The sequence below is a fragment of the Canis lupus genome, chromosome 34 (assembly GCF_003254725.2).
Source record: "Canis lupus dingo isolate Sandy chromosome 34, ASM325472v2, whole genome shotgun sequence".
Taxonomy (NCBI): Eukaryota; Metazoa; Chordata; class Mammalia; order Carnivora; family Canidae; genus Canis; species Canis lupus.
Genome location: NC_064276.1, coordinates 22,606,283 through 22,629,377, shown reverse-complemented (window position 1 = coordinate 22,629,377; position 23,095 = coordinate 22,606,283). Strand labels below are relative to the sequence as shown.

General features: G+C 36.5%; 1 protein-coding gene across 6 annotated transcripts in view; it reads right to left on the bottom strand.

The window, feature by feature from the left end:
* Positions 1–23,095, bottom strand: part of LOC112645830 (interleukin 1 receptor accessory protein) — a 128,178-nt gene that overhangs the window by 17,957 nt on the left and 87,126 nt on the right. For all 6 annotated transcript variants that reach the window (XR_004811900.2, XR_004811899.2, XR_004811901.2 and 3 more), the window contains 4 exons: positions 12,954–13,119; positions 11,242–11,313; positions 8,980–9,106; positions 6,257–6,405 (listed from right to left, as the gene is read on the bottom strand). Coding sequence is in view for 3 of the 6 variants with exons in the window: in XM_025425354.3 (XP_025281139.1) it covers positions 6,257–6,405; positions 8,980–9,106; positions 11,242–11,313; positions 12,954–13,119 (514 nt within the window). In the remaining 3 variants the exon portion in view is untranslated. The remainder of the gene's footprint in view (positions 1–6,256; positions 6,406–8,979; positions 9,107–11,241; positions 11,314–12,953; positions 13,120–23,095) is intronic.

Here is a 23,095-nt window from a genome sequence, read left to right as displayed (position 1 = left end):
ATGAACATTTCCAGATATAACACCATCTACTCCTGGAATATTTAAAAGAAATCTAGTACTCTACTATGTATCAACAATTTCATTTGTTTGCACTATTAGCTTGTGATAATGAAGCATAAGTGTTTGAAGAAGGAATAGAATATTTGGATCTGAAGCAAAAGTGGCTTAAATTATGTATTAGTTGATCTGGCAATTACTTATTAACATTTTTATTTGCCAGAAGCTGTTGGGGATACAATAGTAGATAAGATCAAGAGGGTTTCTGCCCTCTTAGGGTTAGTATTCTAATGCAAGGAAATAAATAATAAGACAACTAATGTTAGGTAGCGATCAGTGCTATAAAGGAAATAGGGCAGGGTGATATGATGGGGTACTGAGAGGCTGGGCTGGGGCACAAGAGGTATATCAGGTCAGGTAGTGAGAAAAGGCTTTTTGATCACTTGAACATTATGTTAAGTGCTTGCCAAGGTGAGGCACAGAGGAATTTTGTTCAAAGTTGGGTTTGTTATCCAGGGTCTCACTCCAAAGTCCAGAGATCTTTGCAGAGCTCTGCCGTGAAGTTTAATTATTGATCATACGCTAGTAGAAAAATCCCTTTTAAAGCAGGTATCTCTCCTAAGGGAAAAATGGTAAACAGCCTGGAGCTGAGCCTAAAGTTCTCTAATTAAAGGGCAGATCTTTGAGTTTCAAGTTCATTACCCTAAACTCGGGATGCTAATGCTATCTCAGAGATAGCCTGGAACTCCTCAATGTAGAATTATTACCAGGTATTCTCATGCTTGTTCCATGAATAGTGGTGTTTAAAACAAGAAAACTTCATCATCAAATGTCAAAAGCTATGTCAGTGCAATTGTTAAGAATTTACTAAGATCAATTTAGGTAGCTGGCATGAAAATTGCTGTGTCCTCGGTATTTCTGAGCACATGTTATGTTAACAGTACACTGGGGTAATTCCCACTGCCATCTTCATTATTTGCTCAGTTATTTTGGCTCCTTCTGGCTGGACATTTTGTAATAGGGAGGGGAAAAAAGGGGTCAGTGGATGCACTTACCTGAAATGGGTTTTAAAAAAATACCAATAGATATCTTGCCTAATGATCAAAAGATCAATTACTCTCATAAATTTCCCTCTGCCACATTCATTTTACTACTGCCTATTTTTATTTTTAGTGTGAATTTTTACTTTGGTTTTGGGTCATTTAATTGCATATGTCATATTTATAGATTGTATTTTGTGGGGCCATCTTGATGATATCAAGTAGTTCCTGATACTATTTAACTAATTGAACTCTTAAGATAAATAATCCACAAGCCTGAATTTTTAAATGGCTTGAACCACATGCAGGAAATGTTCTAAAAAGCTTTCATATAAAGCTTTGCTGGCTTACAGGGAAAGGATGACCCTCGGCTCACATTTTCTGTCTGCCCCAGCTGGAACCTCTGATGTTTTGGCATAAAGATTTTAATCTGATGCAATCCCAGACCAAAGGGTTTCCAATCAGGAAGGGGTGATGCAATTTGACCAAATTGCATTCCTAAACTGCTTCTCTCTTTGATCTCACTTATAATTGATTTAGGATATAGCCAATTTTAGTCACTTGCTCTGCTGTTATTCCCTGAATCAGAATTTCCTCCACTTCTTTTGCAGTTTGACAGTAATAACAGGCTCCAAGGTCCAGGTTTCCAGCTAACCACCCTGAGTTAAACCCGTCCAGTACTTTAGCCCCAGTCTGTTTCCTGATTTCAAGTTGTTGATCTATAATCTTGTTAAGTTCTTGGGAACTTAACTTATTCTCTTTCTCTTCATTAGTTGGAGCCTTGCTATCCACTAGGTCTCTGAGCCCAACACCAGCTGCTTGGACTTCCAAATACTGCCTGCCACAGACCCTGTGTCTATTCTTCACTAAATTGCTGAGACTTCTTGATAATTTTCACATGAACCATGTGATGACCATTTCTCTGTATTACACACCATTAGAATGTTTTATTTAGGTGATAGTAAACCAGAGACCTATAACTGAATTAACCTGCAGACCTGCTTTGTATGACTATCATAGTGCTAAGATCTGTGCATTTTGCCCTTCAGCTTTTGGCCTTAGAGAAGTAATTGATGTTGAAGTGGCTTTCTTTCCAGAATATGTAAAATGACAGTTTTTCTAAGATGGACAACTGGCAGTTGATCTATGTGTGATCTGTGTGAGAAAGGACACAGAAATTTGAGCCCTGTCATTACCCTGTTTTTGTTTTTTTTTTTTTTTTTGCCTGAAGGCACTTTCAGACTGTGGCATAGAATAGGAAAGACCAAAAATACAGCCATCACAGTCAGCTAAGGACACAGAAATCACAGTTCAGAACTATTGAATTGGGGTGAATTTACAGGCCTGGGTAAATAAGAAAGAAAACTGTGTGGAAAAAGAGCTCTATAAATCTCTGAGGGGTGACCTTGAGTCTTTGGAAAAATATAAAGCTTTGCATAGGTCGGATGAGACTTGACAAGATCAGAAATCAAAGGCATAATGCTTGGAAAGGAAGGTGGAAAAATATATTTATATATGGGTGACACAATCGAATGTCTAGAAAATCCTAAGGAACCTAACAAACAAAACAAGCAAAAACTTTATTTAAGCAGTGAATTGGGAAGAGTCAAAGACCAATATCAAATACAAAAATTAACTAATTCATTTCTATTTTCTAACAATGAGCAATTGAAAGTGGAAATTTAAAAATACCATTATAATAGCAACAAAAACAAATCTCTAGGGATATATTTAATGTGTACAAGACCTGTATACATAAAACAACAAACAAAAAAGCTGAGAAAAATCAATGAGAACTAAATGAATTCAGAGATATATCATGTTCATGGATTGGAAAATTCAATATCGTTAAGATTTCAATTCTTCCCAAATAGGTTTATAAATTTAACATGATACCAATCTAATCCTAGCAGATTCTTATTGAGAAATTAACAAGCCAATACTAAAATCTGTATGAAAGAATAATGTGATCCTCAGAATAGTCAGATTAACCTTTGAAGAGAAAAAAACAAAAAAAAAGGAGGAAGACAATAGTTTCTGACTTCCTGACTTATTTTAAAGCTGTCCGTCAAGACAAAGTAGTATGTATTGGACTACAAACAGATGAACAGATTGACAGAACAGGGAATAGGGAATGGAGAATAGACTCATGCTCATAGAGTTAATTTTTTTTGGCTAAGTTGTCAAAAAGAAATCAATAAAAAGGGAGAGATTTTTCAATATGAGACTAGAACAACTGATTTCTATATGGAAAACAAAACAAAACACCAAGCCATACCTCACAGTATAAAAATATTTAAAATTAATCACAGGCCTAAATATAAAAGAAAAAGCTAAGATTTTTAACAATCAAAGATTGCTAATACAGGATTTAGAAATATAGAAGAAATTGATAAAATGGATTTCATCAAATATTTTAAAATTCTGCTCATCAAAAATAATGCATAGTGATTAAAACATTCACAAAGTTATATCACACACACACACACACACACACACACCCATTAACAAACAACCCAACAACAAAATGGGCTGAAGATTTTAATGGATACTTCACAAAAGGAAAAACTATTAATTAGTGGTCGGTCAGTAAGTCTGTAAAAAAGTACTCAACATCATTAGTTTTTGAAAATGCAAATTTAAAAAATATAGTGTGATACTACTACCTACTTACTAGAATGGCTAAAATTGAAAAGTCTGACAACCCCAAAAGTTGGTAAGGATGTAGAGCACCTGGTATTTATATGCGTTGCTAGTGGAAGTACAAAATGGTGCAGCCTCTTTGGAGATAAGTTTGGCAGTTTCTCATAAAGTTCACCACACAACTTGCCTTAGTCCCTATATCCTTCCTATTATAGAACAACTGCATGTTTATCACATTTACATTAGCTGCCTATTATCCTTTAATACTCTGTTTTAACTGACTAAACAAAATTGTGTTGTCCGAAGACCTATCCCAATGTCCAAAGACCTATCCCAGTGAATTTTTCTTATTTTGAGTACTTCCTGTCTTCTTTTTGATGAAAGACATAGCATGCTTTGTCAATGAATCCAGAAAAGGACACATACATATAATGTATGAATGTGAACACAAATATTACCTCTGGATTTCAACATTACCTGGCCCAGAATGGAAGCCAAGTAACAAAACCACAACCCACGGGATGTACACAGACCAGACTGGAGTCTATATGATATTGATGTAATTTCAGCATAGATCATCCAGTCTAGTGGATGCACCTTACATTCCTGATGCCATTCGTACTTAACCATTCAGAGCATGGCCTTCTGTGAAAGGGAGCTACTCACATAGCTCTGGTAGGCAGACTTCTGCATCGCTCTGAGACTAAACATGATTTTAATTGATTATTTAATCCTATCTATCCGACAATAAGTAATTAATGTCATCCTCTCTACTACTTTCCCAAAATACATGCTTCAAAACACGAGTCCTACAAAATGCTCCATTCTTCAGAAATCTGCAGTCAAATATATTTCAAAGAAAACCCTGTCTCTTATATTCCAACTCCCTGCAGATATTCATACCAAATGTTAATAATGTGAAAGACTCTAAGAGGACCTTAACTAAAATAACTTGCTTGATTTTGTTTAATCTAGCCTTTAATGATATTTTATTTATTGTAAAAGCCTTTTTCAAATAGTACCTGTGAAAATTTTGTGGAAATAAGTAGACTTAATATTTGTTGAGCACTTAATATATATGTATATAGGCCAGTAATTTGTGCTGAGTGCCTTAAACAACCCTATGAGACAGCAGTATCATTTGTCTATTTCAAATATAAAGAAATTGAAGCTCAGAGAGGTTAAGGGTTTTTTTTCTTTTTTCTTTTTTTTTTTTTTTTTTTTTCAAGATTCATCGAGTTAGGATGCACAGAAACCAGGATTCCAACACAGGTCATCTGAGTCTAGAGTACAAATAATGAACTGCAGTACTATAAATAGTCCAAGTAGTATTCTTAGTAACTAACTTTGGGAAACTGCCTTATATTACTTGATTGAGTCTTGTTGCTTTACACTGGCTTCTGAGGAGCAGAAACAATGAACTATCCAGAACCAATCCACTAAGACTTCTTAAGTGGCATATAGACTTCAGGACTCTGCTTTTTACTTTCTAAATTGTAATGAAATGTTAAGGTGAAGCCTGTTTTTGCAGTAGCTTTGAAAAAAAAAAAAAAAAGGTTCAAATCCCACTGCAAAATGTAATAGCTATGAGTTAATTTCTTTTTTTTCCTTACTTTTGCTATAAATAATATAGGCTCTGACACTAGGATCCACGATGATTCTGAATGACGTGACTGCGTGTGTGATAAATCATCATTATCTTTCTCTAAGTCATTGAAACACATTCTTGAAAGGATTAATTGTCTGGGGTTCTGTGTTAGGTGAGAGACCCAAAGATAATTTTAGACACAGTCTGTTTCAGTAGCAATAGCTCACACAAGAGAGCTTTATCGTTTTTATTTATTGTAGAAAAAATTAGTAATATCAACATGGAAATCCTTTTACATTATTTTAAGTCACAGTTTAAATAATTTTCATTTTAGCAATTGTGGCTAGCGGTATATTATAAATCTGTTTGAATACTGGTACAAAGTATTTAAAATGATTATTTTAAAATGATATTTTTGAGAAGAAATATTTTATATTTTACTCAACTACTTGACTATAATTAGATGGTTGCTATTTATAATGCTTCATTATTATAGATAATGCTTCTAAGAATAGTGATGGGTACATAATTCTCTTTCTGTTATTTGTTCAGGAAAAATTCCAAAAGTATTAAGTCATATAGTATGGCCATTTTTATGACCCTTGAACTCTGCCATCAATGATTTCTAAAAGAGTCTTTACAATCCACCAATTATATATGACTCTACCAGTTTTATTATATCTTTGGTAGCTTTAAATGTTTTATTTTTCATTTTTCATGACTGTACTGATGTAAAATTATGCCTCATTTTCATAATCATATAAGTTTTTTGGCCATATTTGGGCACTAAGTTACTAAAAGCATAAGAAACAATATTTTGAGTGTCTTTACATAGCTGGAAATTTGCCCTTAAGGTTTTCAGTTCATCTTTGATTCATTACTATGTGCCAGATGTGCTAGGTGCTGGAGCACTCTCTTCTCATTTTCCTTATTCACCACAATGTTACATTTGGAGTTCACAGATTCATCTGCTGAGTGCATCCATTACCTTTCTGCTTCACCTTGGCTGCTTTGTCAACCTCTCCTTTGGCATTTCTAGCATGACAGACATAGTTGCGCTTGAGATCCTCAGCAGAAACTTTTTTGATGTTCAAAATCTGAGTTCTCATTTCATCTTCAGTTGCAGTCAAACTTACACTAGAAATAGGGGAAAGAAAATCAAAGCATGAGTGAGACCACAGGGCCATGCCCTGTGTGTGAATCAGACAAGGAGACAACCACAGAGCCCCCAAGTGAGGGTGGCCAGAATGTCCATGAGCTGTGTTGCCTGAGATCCAATGGTTACAAAGGTAGGAAAGCTTCTAGATTCCAGTATCATGTTTTACCTTCTATACCACATGCAATTCCAGTATCTAGATCAAATCCCATTGCTGGCAACATATGGCAGATCTCTCCTCAAAGCAAAATGTCTCCTGCCCTCACACTTCTGAAACAGTATTCTGTATCAGTGTAGAGAGAAGCTTCTGAGGCCAGATCTATCTGGGTTTTGATCCAAGCTTTGCCACTTACTGGCTGTATACTTTAGGCACAGTAATTAATCTGTTCCTCCTTTGAAAGAGAGGTAAATAGCAATGCCTACACAGTGCATTACACATATTGACTTACTCAAGTACTCTGACAATTAAGTCAGTGTGTAAGTATTAGAACAATGCTTAATAAATATTCATATATTGGGGTGCCTGAGTGGCTCAGTCGGTTAAGTGTCTTCCTTTGGCTCAGGTCATGATCCCAAGGTCCTAGGATCAAGCCCCATGTTGGGTTCCCTGCTCAGTATGGGGCCTGCTTCTCCCTCTCTCTCTGCAGCTCCCCCTGCTTGTTCTCTCTCCCTCTCTCTCTCTCTCTCTCTCAAATAAAGAAATAAAAAATAAAATCTTTAAAAAATATTCATAATATTCATCTCTCAAATAAAGAAATAAACTATTTCAAAAATATTCATAATATTCATATAAGCTAATTTGCCAACCTCAGCAACAATTCATGCATTTCAGAGATTCCCAAAGCTTGGATTTTGAACATAGGTAGAATATTCCAGTGAAAAGGCTAAAACTCCATGGGTTAAATCCTAACATTATAAAAAGAAGAAACTTCTCAAAGCAAGTAAGCTTTGTGAAGATAAATACATCCAAATCTCAGCATGTCAGAGATTAAGTGCTTTGGGTACAAGATCAAGATTTGAAATCCCTTGGAACCACTTGCTCCAAAGAGAAAACAAAATCTCCCTCCTATAAGTGGACATCCAGGTTCTCCTTCCAATAAGGCTTACCATCAGTCATGAGAACTTGGTCAAGGGTTGTGATGGGTTTAGACTAAAGTGAACGGCATGGCCCTACTCTGAACACTGAGTTGTGCTGCAGTAGTAGCAAGGATGAACAGCATGGCTTTCATTACCATTCATTCATTCTTCTTATGATAGAAATGTTCAGAATTCCTGAAGTGATCAATAACTCTCCCTTTGTCCTCCAGCCACATCTTTAATCAATTCCTTCTGAAAAAAAAAAACCTCTTCAATTTCAGGAGGCTCCTTCTCTACCTTTATATATGTTCTGCTTCTCTAACTTCCAGCCATTGCACATGATGTTCCTTTTACCAGGAACATTCTATTTCTTTACCTAGTTTATTTCTACTCATCCTTCAAATCTTCAGATACTGTACCATCTAAGAAGCACTGCCTAATCCCCTAAAACCGACTGTATTCTTCAACTAACGCTTCTGATAACATCCAATACTCTCCAGTCACAGCATTTATTACAATATATTGAAATTTCTGTTCTATCATTCTTATTCTGATAAAATCTACTCAGTTAGGAACAAGGTGTCTTGCATAGCACCTGATGCAACGTAGACATAACTTCTGCACAAAGTCTGAATTTACTATTAGGAACAGCATATCTTTTGAATTCTAGAAGTTCAAGTGGCCAAAGACCTATTAGCACATCATCTTAAGGCTTAAGTTCTTAGAGCTACTTTCTGATGTGGTTGGTCAGCTGCTAACTTTTATTATTGCCATGAACCAATTGCACTTGGTTGTCTTGCACTTGTAGACTTCATTTCCAGAAGAACCTTTTGTCTTCAAAGACCCACATTTTCCTCTTGGTGAACCCAAATCCCTTCAAAAAAAGTTATATTTATTTAGAAATAAAATGACCCAGCCTGTTATTTAAAGAGTGAGCTATATTACCACCTCATCCACTTTAAAAATAAAATTTAAAGAATGTGAATATATTTAGTCAATATTTATAAAAATAATAATTATCAATTATAATGTGATGTGCATGCTGTGGGAGTTAAGAATGAAGGAGAAGATAGGGAATATATGCTTATTGCAAGACAAGACACTAGTATAATTTATCTGAGGCATAAATACAGAGGTCTAGACTCCAGACTGGAGAAAGAAAATAACAGGGTGACATTGAACAGATTTCATGTATTCAGAGCCCTGTGTTGTGGTCTTCCATTCATGTGGGCTATGCATCATCCCACCTACTTCCAAGTGGAAATTATGAATATGTGATCATCACAAGATGTCTGAGTCTGGAAATGCAAGTCCAGCAATCCTTCTTTGGGATGCAGCCACTAAAGACTTGAAAATCTTACTGATTTTTGGTAATGATGGGCCAAAGTCACACTGTTTACTTTCAGTGATTAGTATACATCAGAGGGCGTTCAATTGATGGACAAGCGTTGATCACCCCTTGTCTGAGCCAATGGTACCTTTCATTAACAGTTACATCAATACTGGTGTCGTCTGGCTTTTTTCCGTCAATGGTCCACCAAACCTCATTGCGAGCGTCCTTCAGAAAAGTAAAATAGACTGTACAGGGGATGAGTAGCTCCTCTCCTAAAAAAAACAAGTTAACCCATCAGTGTGTAACCTTCACATGGCTACACTGGTTCCATGCTGTGACTAATCAGAAGCTATACAAGGACTTAAAACTACTTCTGAGTAATTTTCAAGTGGCCTACCATAGTAATGTGCCATACTTCACTGCAAATAAATGAAGAAAAGAAGTACAGCAGCTTTATACAAAATTTCCAGAATGATCATCTTTTTATAAAATCCATATATGCTGTACCATGACAGTATTTGTTCAAAGAAGCTCTGACAACCTCCTTTTTAGCCCTAACCTTCCACAGGCTATTCTTCTGTTATTTCCCTCACAAACAGTGACTAAGGAGGGACTCTCCAGATCTTGGGTGCTTGGCCCAGAAAAGATGGGGCCATGTTCCACACTGCAGGCCAGATCTTGAAATGCTCAGGTTATCAAAGTGTAGTCAATAAGTTTAAAGATAATATATATACAACACACATATGTTTAAGTACAATATATACAGCAAATATTTATATATTTATAAATACTAATACTTATGAATAATAAATGTGTGCTTTCTGAATTGGAACAAGAGGTCAGGGGGATCTCCGGGCAGAAAATGATAATAAGAAGAGCAGCAGCTCCTTTACCAAAAACTTTATATAATTCACTGTGCTAAATATTTATCACTTACTAGTGGTTTTACAGAATCTTAACAAAATACTATGGGGTCTTTTTTAAATCCATGTTTTATAGACATGAAAACTAATGCTTAAAGACCTTAAATGTCATTCGTAGATGAAACTGTTAATAAGTGGCAGACCAGAATTTGACCCAGATTGACTTTCATTCCAGTTTGCCCTGGACAGCCCTGTTCTATGCTTTCTTTTTTTAATTTTTTTTATTTAAATTCAATTTGCCAACATATAGTGCTCATATAGTGCCAACACCCAGTGCTCATCTATCTCATCCTGTGCCCTCCTTATATGCTTGCTTTCTTAGGTATTGGTATCAACAGCTTTCATTCTCAGCAAGTGTGCAGGTGGAGAGGCCAAATTATATTGTCATCCAAATTTGGACTCAAGTTTGTCTCACTGCGTGGTCCTACTCTGTCCCCTCTTCTAATGCATAGGGCTTACACTTTCCCTTTCAGTTTCTGTATTAATATGCAGGAAGGTAAGCAGAACATAGATTCTGTAACCATATGGTAGGTAGATAAAATATAATAGATCAATAGTAAGGGTTTACCCCAATAGCAGGAAGAATGTTCATATTACTATAGAAAGCCACTATGAATTCTTGGAAATGTGGTTGGAAATTTGGGGTTGGCAGACCTTTCTGTGTATTCTTCATTTTTGTGTGTGAGATTTTTTTGTTGTTGTTTTCTTTTTTGTTGTTTTTTTGTTTGTTTGTTTTAGCAGGCAGCTCACTATCTGCAACCTTATCTTAGTTGTAGGAGGGCACCATTGTTCTCTACCTACATTTTGATCACGATTTCTGTTATCTTTAGTATATTTGAAAAATATGTTCTTTTACACCTTCCATTGGGTTTGGAGTGAATTTATTGTAAAGGATACAATACAGAAAATCCTTAAATTTTCTATGGTTTTCAGTTTAACTGTGGGAGGTGAATAACAAATGATGTTTTATTCAGTTGGTCACAAATGATTTTTGTCCAGAATGGAAAATTATGAAAATGAAAAAATAAAAGGAGACCCAGAAAGTCATAGGAAACATCTGCTGGCACGCTGATCAGGGTGTACTAGTTCGACCAGTTGTTACCCATTAAATTCATAGTCTTGTCTCTGTGCTCCCACCCTGGCCCCTCAGCAATGGAAGCTTAGAGGATGCCTTGTGTTCATGTTGCAATCTTGGCAAACCCAAGCCATGTGCAAACTAATGTGTACATCAGACAGAAATCACTAATCAGGAGAGGGGAGCCATTGCAGGGGAAGAAAGGAGCAGCTGCGGAGAGAGAAGCTGAGCATCCCAGAGCTGCCTCAGAGATCCATAGAGGAGCTAATCCCCAGAGCTGCCTTGGTTTCTGAAGACATTTCAGTTTCAATTTATGTGTTTCCTTTATTCGCATTCATAAAGGAATAAAATGTTTGTTCCTTGTCATTAAGAGAATCTAACTGAAATTAAAAGGCACAGCTCTAATTACCCGGTTCTTTCTCGTAGACCACAAGATCATTGGGTGAATAGATCTGAGGAGGCAATGCGTCTTTTGGAGAGCCTGTTTTTGGGAGGAAGAAACAAAAAGGAAATGATGGTAAATCACATAGCCCTCATTTCTCATAACCTATTTCCAAGAGCTGCTCTTTTGTAAAGTTTTGCCCAACTTCCTGGCATAGTTTGTCAATTCTTCCCGCACAGACCCACAGCTCAGTGTAGAGTCATTTACGACACTTCATTCATTTAAACAAGCAAAGAGACAAGCATAAGGTAGTAAGTAGCCTCCATGTTTCAGGACAGAGATTTAGCCAGTGTTTTTGCTTCCCAAAGCTTACATGAAATACCCTTTCCACACTATAAAATAAATTGCTTTCCTCTTACTCAATTGTTCCTTTTCTACATATTTCTCCAGAACATGCCCAGAGTGGCTAGTATGGGACCTGGTTAAAGGAGTAAATATTAAATGAATGAATAAGTAAATGGAAAATTAAAAATCACAACTCTGAGGCCAGCACCTAAGTCTACCCAATGCCTGTAGCAGTTGACCATTCACAGGATCGCTGCTCTTTATAACATTCTATATTTCTAAATTGAAAGAAAAATATCCTGAAGGGGTTTTATAGAGTAGTATTTAAATATAGAGGCTTCAAAGATTTAAGGACCAGGGCTCTTTTCCTTACTTGGTCATTGACTAACCATATGACTCTGTTTTTTTTGCTTAATCTTTGAGAAGCTAATTTGCCTCACCTCTAAAATGAGGATAATTAAACTCACTGCACAGGTTCATTACAAGGATTAAATTAAGTCATGCATATTAAATTAAGTAATGCATATTAAAGCATCCTACTGGTATATAATAAGTACTCAGTACTTCACAGCTTTATAAACAAACTTGGGTTGCTTAAAAGTTGGATAAAAACCCTACCCCATGTCAACGTCTGTCAACTTCTCTATCTATAAATCAAGGTGACCAAGCATTCCTGTTCCCAACTTTCCAAAAAGGGATACATTTAAGTATCTGTATCATAAATGATTGCCAAGAGGAATTTAAGATTAGGTTATCATTCATGTCAAGTTCCAAATTTAGCCTGGTTTTTCTACTGAATTAGTTCCCAGCTCAGCATTATTCCAAAAGTATGCAGAGGAAGAGGAGGGGTGATTACAAAATTTTTCAATTTGAATTTTATTTGCACTATTATGTTAGAGCCCCTAAAAATTATGCTGAATCTGGTGTCAGACTAGCATAGAAAGGCCTGAACCAAGAAGCAGAAATCTGGGATTTGGAATCACTTATTCCACTAAGTCACAGAGCATTTCTAAGATCTATAAAATCTCTAAGATTTATAAAATCCATATATGCTGTACCATGCTGTATGCTGTACCATGTTAGATACGCTTAGCACTAGAGTGCAGATAAGGAGACTCAGACCCTTATCAAAGTCATATTAGATGCCTCTGACACTCTTTTCACTCTCCAAACTGCCTGTCTTCATTCACATATTGGTTCATTCAGTCAGCCAATAGTTACTGAATCCCTACTGTGGATGTAGAATTGCTGTGGCTCTAGGGATAGTGCAGTGAACAAAAATGATAAACCTCTTTTCTCATAAAATTCACACACTTCTTTGTAATGAACTATCAAGAGCCAGAACAGAATTGTCACATTTTTGTTGTGTGCACTTAATATAAAATCATGCTTACCTACCACCTTTACAGTTAGAGTCCTAGTCAGATGGAAGATACGCCCATTTTCTGGATATGTAACAACGCACGTGTAATCTCCATTGTTTGAAACCAAGGCTATAAGAAAACTCAAGTTCATGCCTTCAGGTATCACATTATTAAAGTTTTTTATTTTCTTACAGCCCTAGAAGAAGTAAAAGAAAAGATGTTCAGTATTTATCTACATGTATAGAAAATATACAAATGTGTGTGTGTATACACATTGCATCACCACCTATGCCATCAATGTGGGCCTGGTTGTGCTCAGCTTCCGGAAGGTCCAGGAGCCGCAGGGCAAGGTCAAGGGGCACTGAGCCCTCACCCAAGCCAGGCTGACCTCATGCTCTGCCAAGGGGGCCATGTCTGGGTCCTTAGAAGAGTCTGCAACCTAACACCACCATACTCCCACACAAGACAATGGACCAAATGTGCCACACTCTTTCCTCCACCCTAGTGCTTCTGGCTCTGTCCCCAAGGGCTGGTTTCCAAAGTTCTTGCCATCGCCCAAGGAGGGAAGGTTCTGAGCAATAAAATTTCTTAAATAAAAAAAAAAAAAAGATGTTCAGTATTTAGCTACATGTATAGAAAATACACAAATGTGTGTGTGTATACACATTGCATCACCACCTATGCCATCAATGTGGGCCTGGTTGTGCTCAGCTTCCGGGAGGTATACACACACACACACACACACACAATCTAATTTTGCACAGCACATACAAATAGCTATGCTGGTTGTACCTTTTACAAACTAGTTAGTCAAGTATTTGACAATGTTTCTGCAAAGAATGAACGTAAAGTCTCATTATGCTTTCTGCAAAAGGAAAGCAGGATTTCTGAACTGAGATATGAATTTAAAAGCACAAACTTCCTGTCTCAAGATTCAGTATTTGAATTCTGGAAATACTGTGTTCATAATGAAACAAAGTTAAAGTTTTGAAAAACAATTAAGGCGACTTAAGGAAGTTCATGTGCTGCTATTTAAGAAACACTTATTTTTCATTTTTCCACATTCGTTCACTAATTATATTAATTTGTGATGCCAACCACTCTGACAATTGTCTCACCTTAGGTGTCTGGTTTCAGTATTGATTGCTCTGTTGAATCAGTCTATCTACCACTGCTGAACTTCTTTGGGTTTTCCTTCTACTTATCCTCCTCTTTTTTATTATCAAATATTATACACTTCAGAATCTAAAACTAAAAGATATTTTATGAGTCTTACACCAAGAGTTAAATATATTTTTAATCCAAGTTATATTTTTATATACTTCTGCTGATTTATAAAATTTTGAGATTGTCTTATTCAACATAAGCAGAATCCTATTCTGACTCTCTGAGCCCCACTAATATCAACTGCGATAAAATTATATGTGGAACGTTTACTTTTAGAAAAACTTTGTTTTTCTTTAAGAAATCAATAATTAATCTGTGACAAAACAGACTGGGTCATGTCTTAGGTTTTTTAGATCTTGAAAATTCAGGGAGGCTATTATTGGCTTGTACTTTGGATTTACTGTATTTATATATTTAACTTTGATTCCTGAATACAGAAGGTTTTTCTTACTTCAATTCCTGGAGCATGTGTTTTGAAATACGACAGTTACACTGAACAGCATATTTTGCAATTCTCTGTCATAGGAACATGTCTTTTAAAAATTTCACTACACATTTGACTCACACAGATGATTTTCAAGAGGAAGTTGTTATATGCTCAGTTATTTTCTGAATGCAATTTATCCTGTTTTGATAAGCAGTGTTTCTAGACACTTGCCACATCAGCAAAATATTTCAATGCTCTTAGATTATCACAAAGTGTAAGGCCACAGAGACCTGTACTCTTAGAATGAATTTATGTCAGATTTGGTTTAAATTGAATTTAGACTATCTATAAAACTCTATTTGATTTATGTGGCACCTTTCATTTAAACAGTTCAAAGCTATTTTCTTCTCTCATTTGTTAGCTTAGCTGTTCTTATATCCCCATGAAGTAGACAGATCAGACTAAATATGCTCTAGTTTTACAGGTGGAAAAAAATAATGAGAAAGACAGATAAAGAGGTATTTTAGATAACACAGAACAAAGCTAAAACTCAGTTTTCCAGACAAATGAACAAAGGTTTTTCACAAGCTTCTTAACTAAGAATAAACGCCTCTCTTTGAGAGTAGTTGGGCTGGAAAAAATACTGACACAGGTATTTACATGTACTCCATTATCCCATCTGGCCCATATTCCAACTTCACGAGTTTGGAACACCCTTATGCCCATTTTATAGATGAGGCTATAAAGACCTAGAATGGTTATGTGATTGCCAATGTCATAGAGCTAAGTAGTATCAGAGCTAAAATTTAAATTTGGATCTAGCAGTTTTGAGGCCTTTGCTTTTAATCCTACCTAACAGTGTCTCCCTACCCTATCCTGTGGTCCTGCGTATATGCCATACCTGGGCCAGTCCCAGTGTTAATAGTGTGCTATGGCTCCATTATTTATATGAGGTCAATTCCCCCAGTTAGTGATAAACTGGAAAAGCATACTGTTCAGGATAAGAACTTAATAATTAGTACTGAACTTGTCAACAGCACTTCTTAAGAATGTACTAAAAGAAACTTATTTTTTTGACTTATCAAGCATCATTTATGTAAAAACTATTTAAAACACATTTGTTTTAGGATTCAAAATATGTGCTACAAATATGAAGAAATGCTTTTTTTTTTAAAGATTTTATTTGAAAGAGAGAGACAAAGAGCACGAGTAGAGGGAGGGTCAGAGGAGAAGTGACTCCCCACTGAGCAGGGAGCCTGACACAGGGCTCCATCCCAGGATGCCAGGATCATGACCTGAGCCAAAGGCAGACACTCAACCAACTGAGCCACCCAGGTGCCCCACACAGTATGTTTTTATTTTTTTTTTCACAGTATGTTTTTAGACACAATAAAGTATTCCTAAAGTAAATACTGCAGATTTCAAAATCATTGAACTGGAATCCAGAAAAAAAAAAAAAAAGATACAAACAAAAATCTAGATACCCAAAGAGGAAAAGCAAGTTCACAAATACGAGAAATGGTTAACATAAGTTGATGTCCACTGTGAAGCAAACACTTGTCTGGCTAGAAAACAAGTCATCCGTTTAGTTGACCAATCAGTTCCTCATTTTGAATTCAAAAGAGGGAAGGAAGTTAGACAGGAGAACAACTTTTCCAATGCATAGTGGTAGCCATGGCAGCCTACCACAAAATATAGGAGGTAAAGAACAGCACAAGAAATGACTTTGAGATCTTTGAGAGGAAATAAACCATGTGCTGAAGTGTGGGGTATAAGTGGGGGGGAATGTCGTGACCAAAAAAGGACACATATTTCCATTCAGTAAACTACCACTTTTAAAGAACTGCACAAGGGCACAAAAATGGAAAAGGTACAGTTACTGACCCAGAGGCACGTAGTCTAGGGGAGAATTGCAACAAATGCTGTAAAAAGCATATTGGGGTGAGGGAGTAGGGGAAAATATTAAGCAGAAACCATTCCGCAAAACTTCCTGAAGAAAGAAGATGTGGGCTGGATTCTTAAAGGGCAGCTAGACTATAACAAGGTGTGTGGGAGGAGGGGAGATGTGGGAGAGTGACATTCCAGGGACTAATGTAAAAAAAAAAAAAATCTCTTACCCTCTAATAGCATTTTTGCCCTCTGCGTTAGTCCTTAACCAACTTTATTATGGTGTTCTCTTTTCATGCTTATTTCTTCCTTTAGAAAACTTACTTCTAGCAGCAAGTGGGAGGTGGCCAGGTACTTGCTGTCCATGTGGACAGTGCCTAATACTTGGCACATGGTAAACACTCAATACATTTGTGTTGTGTGGTCAGAAATATGAATGAGAGAGAAAGACACAAGGCATGGAGTTGAAAGCTCAAATGGTACTCATGATAACAAGAGGATGACTATAAGGAATGTAAGACATGGGGTGGGGGAGTGGTAGGATGGGTAGGGAAATGGAGTGAGGATACAAAGAGTTTTGAGGTATAACATTAAAGAGTTAGGAACATCAATTGCCATTTTTGCACCCAAGATTAGGCAGCTATGAAATGCATGATTCTTGTTCACAAAATCTTACAGGAATTCTATCCACCAGTCACTTTCAGTGAATAGACCTGTGTCATCCAATGTTTACTCAACAAATACTTACAAAATCCCTCCCATGGGACAAGTACTGTGTTAGGAGCTGGGCATACAGCAGACAGATAAAACAGAAATGGCCCGAATTCCTACGGAATTTCCCAGTCCAGTCCAATTCACTAAATGATTGAATCAATCCCTAAACACAAAGTATACTGGCTCTGTTTTGTGCTGCATGCTTGTTATTCAAGGGTTAGAAAGAGAGAGTCACTACCCAGTACAGAAGAGAGAAATGCAATTATTATAGTAACAAACATGAGGTCTAATTCAAGTGCTATCAAAATATAGAGTGGGTGACTCATTCAGCCTAAGTCAGCTTCAAGGTTTCACAGATATTTGAACAGGGTTTAAGTTTAAAGGATGTAACTTAACTCCTCAGAAGCCCTGAAACTATACGTAAAATGCTGTGTGTATATACATACATACATCTATATAATTAAGTGTATATGGCTCAGAAAGAAAATATGATATATACTTCCTTTATTTTTTTAAAGATTTTATTTATTTATCATGAGACACAGAGAGAGAGAGAGAGAGAGGTAGAGACACAGGCAGAGGGAGAAGCAGGCTCCATGCAGGGAGCCCAATGCGGGACCTGATCCCAGGACTCCAGGATCACGGCCTGGGCCAAAGGCGGGCACTAAACCGCTGAGCTACCTGGAGAGCCCCACATACTTCCTTAATACCAAAAGGTTAAGAATCACTACATAGGGACTACAGAGATAGGAAAGAGATAATCAAACTAAGATGTCGGATCAGATTGAAACAAGCACTCACCTTAATATTAAGTTTATTACCTAGACCTTGGACGAACTTAACAATATGTGCCATGCCAACCAGAAGGCCGAGGCTGGCGCTCTTTCAGAAATGTGCTTTCCTGAGAGCCCTTTTGTCAGAAAAAGCCAAGGTTTCTCAATTTTCTGAGCGATGTATAAACAATATCTGGCCACTTCTGATTAACCTCACACTGAAAATCAGAGGTGGAGATAACATTCCAATTTTAATGATCACACTGAGTACAAGGAAAACCAGCTTTTTGCAAGGTGAGATCCAGAATGGTATCTATCCTGCTAAATAGCAGTTGACAGAATTTCAACAGCTGCTATAAAGGTAATTTCCAAAACATCCACTAAAGTGGTTCCTCTGATCCTCAGTAAGGAGAAAAGTTGCCTTTGTTTTACAAGTGTCTTTAGAGAAAAATATTCAAATATCCAATTAAAACAATGAGGACAAGGAATGATCCAGTAGCATGAAAGTTAGGATGGCCTGCCATATTTTAAGCTTTGGTCTCTGAGTAAATCCAATAAAAATAGTAACAACGACGGGATCACACTTACCTGTGTCTTTATACCTATGTATTCGGAAGTCGCTATGTGAATAAGCAGGCAGCCTTCAAATTGAACATGTGTTGTGTTCCAGAAGTTCTTTTATAAGCTGGCTATTTGAAATTCAGTCAATCACTTTCGAACCATGTTTGGTTTTCCAGGCTAGTAACAAAACCTGGCTCATTGACAAACATTTAGTGAACATCAATTTAACTCACAGGATTGTTGAATTAGAGAACTATGAATTCTGGGCCCAGACCGAAGAACACCCTGCCACACAGAGGAGAGCAGGAAAGAAGACATGTAGAGAAGAAAAATTCAATCCTGCCCTATTTCCCCTGCAACTCTGAAAGAGAAACTTCTGTTTTTCTGTTCCCATCAATCCCAGTTTTCTGAGCCCCCTCTGATTTACCGAGTGCTCTATCCACAGGTTTCCTTATGGTCCACGGTCTCCCTTGTGACCTAATTTGTGCGCAAAGATGCCTCTGCCCTTTAAAGCACCTCACGTTCCAGAAATAAGAAGGACTGGAGGACCCTCTCTGTGCCATTTCTGGAGAGTTTAAGCTTTGGAATCTAACAAAAGTGGCTTGAAATCCCAGATTCTCCCATCATTGGCTGATTGTTTCCAGTAAACTATACAAAATAATGTAAAACTAGTCTCTTGACATAAATAGCATAGGGTTAAATCTTGGATCCCAACTCTGGGACCAACTCTGGCAAAATCTCTCAACTGCTCTGTATTTGGGCTTTCTTAATGATAAAATGGAGAAAATAATACAGCCTACTTCATGTTGAGAGTATTAAAATAATCAAACATTTGGAAGAATTCTTGTGCTCAGTAAATGTCAGCTATTATTGTTTACCTCTCTGAGCCTCTGGTTCCTAATGATATTGACCCTGAAGGATTGTGGTGAGTATTACATACAACATATAAAGTACCCAGTACAATGTATTTTACTACAAAAATGCAAGAAATGTTAGTTTCCTCTTCCTTCATTCAATTCATAAGTTTTCGCTTTCCGACAACAGGAAAACAAATTTGCTGGAACTGATTAATGTGTCTTAACTCTCACAGTTATTACTAAAAGAGACTACTTTCCCAATGTTAAGGTAGGGAAATCAGATGATAACAACTGAAGGAGAACTATTGTAGGAGGGCCAAGATACCCAGGCAGATGCAGGGGGTGAGTGCAGAAGGTAGGGAATAGAAAGCACTGTCAGCATTGCGATACAGTGAAGAACCCCTGCCAAGAACCCTGATTTTGTTCCCAAGATTGCAGAACTCTCCGGATTAAAGGGATCAGTCGATTACTCAATGATGGAGAAATAAAAAGCAGCATAGCACACATCATCAATAGCAACCTCTTCATAATCAAAATAGGAAGGATGTCTGATTATTAGTTGTCCTTTTTAGTCACCTGCACATTGTTGGGTATCCACCATGGCAATGGTTTCACTGCTATGACTTTTTTCCTTGATCTTCTTTCTAGGCTTCTTGCCTTCATTCACTAGATTTTGACCTTAGCCCTTTTCCTTTATCATTTTATTCTATCTTCTTTTTTTCTTTCTTTTTTCTTTTTTTCTCTATCTTCTTCTTAAGGGATTCAACTGTCAGATAGATGCATCTGACTCTGTGTCTCCAGCTTTGATTTTTTTTTCTAAGCTTCAGACCCATACACATGAGGCCATGATCTACAGGTCACTGCTACCTAGCTATCTCACAGACACTCCTAACACCATATGATATTATCTAAATCCATTACATGCCCCCAAACCTGTTCCTTCTCTGCTGTTTCATATCTTGGTTAATAGCACCAACATTCATCCAATCAGGAAAACCAAAAATCCGGAAATCATTGAAGATATAGAGATGGGTATGCCATAACTTCACCCTCAAGAAGTAGTCAATCTCATAGGGTACATGCATGTGAGATTTTCCCCTGTTCTTAGAACCAACAATTAACTCTCTTTGGCCCTCTTGTAGAACTAAGAATTCTACTTTTTGATAAGAATGAGAGTTCATATTTATAAACTTGTCTAATCTTTTGGGAACCATGGAGGGTAGGACATATATCTCATTCATCACTGTGTTCCCCCAACCCCCCTGACATATATGGCATTGAATACAACTGATCTTCAGCAGCTGTTGAATGTATACATGGATAACTGTATACATAAAACAATATCCTAAAACAATAAAGGATGTGAAAAGTGGCATAAAAAATAAAGGATGTGAAAAGAGATAGGCATAAATAAGTAGCTGTGGGATTATAGGAAAAGATTTAGGAAAAGATTATTTGTAGCTGGACAGATGGTAGACTAAAGATGGTAGTTCTACAGAAAGAAGAGGGGCATTCCAGGTAGGTAATGCATCAAGAAAAAAGGAAGGAAAATTACAGAATATTTAAGGAAATCAAATTATTATTTTTTCAAACCATTGAATGTTCAAAGTATAGAAAAACTGAACAAGGTGAGAGATGAGAACTCAATAGCAGGTAAATAGAAGAATATATTTTTTAAATTGGAAAATACATTACACTTATTGATGTTAAAATTATTCTTTTAATCATTTTTTTTTGCTTTTTACTATGGAACATTACAATCAAAGAATATACAATGATCATCTGTACCTGTACCTAGCCTCAAAAGTATAAATTCAGGCTATGTCTAGTTTCATCTACACCCACTCATTGTACCCCAAGATTATTGCGAAGCAAATCATAAATATTATAGAAACTCACTTGTAAATATTTCTACGTGTATCTCCAATGACAAGTATATCTATTGTACTGTTATCACAATTTAAAAAGTAATAATAACTCATTGTATTACCAATATTCTGTGTTCAGAGTTCCTCGATTTTCTCATAACTTGTTTTATAGTTTGAATAAAACACAATCTAATTAAGGTCCATATATTGCAACTTGTTCTATATCTTAAATCAGTCTCTCTCTCTCTCTCTCTCTCATTCTCTTTATCTCCTCCTTCCCTCCCTTTTTCTTAGTCATTTTATGTAATCCTTCCCTCCCTTTTTCTTAGTCATTTTATTATTACATATGACATATACAAAAAACATTCAAATGTATACACGAGTTCACATATTATAAAGCAGATACCTTCATAAGCACCTTCAGGTCCAGGAATAGCACATTACTAGCCACCCCTGAAGGCTTCTGCATGGCCCATGTCAGTTAAGCTCTTTCACTACCCCCTTCAAAGTAGCCACTATCTATACTTTCACAGTAAAATCAATTTCTTACTTTGATTTATGATCTTATCGCCTACATGTGCATCCTTAGACACCATAGTCTCATGCATTGTTTAAATGCGTCTTACATGTTTCTCTTAATTTACACATTCCCACATCATGTCTTTCTTTTTCCTGTAATTTACCTGTTGAATAACCCAGTACATTTGGCCTATAGAATTTTCCAGTCTGGATTTTGCCGACTGCAAACTCATGGTATAGATCAATACATTCCTCTGTTCTCTATATACCCTGCAAAATGGCAGCAGGATCCAAAGGTTTTATCAGACTCAGGTTTAATTCATTTGGCACAATTATAAGTGATATTTTATTCTTTCATAAGAAGGACTATGTCTAGCTCTTTCCTTTCTTATGATGGTACAGATATTGGTGCTCCATGCTTAGATTTATTAATTCATTAAGGGCTGCAAAACGATTATATACTTTTATAAAAACACACTTCTCCACACTATTTCATTACCCAGTGCACATTTCTTATAGGAGAGACAGACTAAATATTTGATTTTTCCCCATTACCAGTTTTCAAGATAACAAATTGATTTCCTATCATCCACCAAATGTGACCAATTACTCTGAAATATCACTATGAACTTACGGATTTAAATTTCATTCATAAAATTCGACCCATAGTGATTAACAGCCTTACTGAAGTTCAAATTGTTCTGTTATTGGCCAATGGAAAACTCCAAAGTTGGCTCCTAAGTCATTTCATTAAAGACAAACTGTTGGATGCGAACATTTTAAACTATGATTATGAATTGCCTATTTCTTCTTTTAAATCTGTCAACTTTTGCTTCATGAATTTGGACACATTGCTGTCAGGCACGTATACTTGTACTATTTTTATGACTTCTTGATGAATTGGCCCTTTTAAAAAGTCCTCTTTATCACTGGTAATACTCACTGTCTACAGTCTACTTTATGTATTACTAGTATAGCTATTGTAACCTTCTTATTTTTATTCATCGTTTATTTTCTAATTCAAATTCTTTCCCTCTTCCACTTTCCTTCATCTTCAGGCATTATTTATCATATTCATTGGCTGTTCTGTCCCTCTTAGCTTGAGCTTCCTTTCTGAAGTGATTTGTTTCCTTCTTTCCAACTTTCTAATCTCTGGACTTTCTTTTATTTTTTAAAGATTTATTTATTTATTTATTTATTTATTTATTTATTTATTATTCATTCGTTCATTCATTCATTCATTCATTCATTCATAAGAGACACAGAGAGAGAGGCAGAGACAGGCAGAGGGAGAAGCAGCCTCCCTGCAGGGAGCCCAATGTGGGACTCCAACCCAGGACCCCAGGATCACTCTGTGAGCCAAAGGCAGATGCTCAACCACTGAGCCACCCAGGCATCC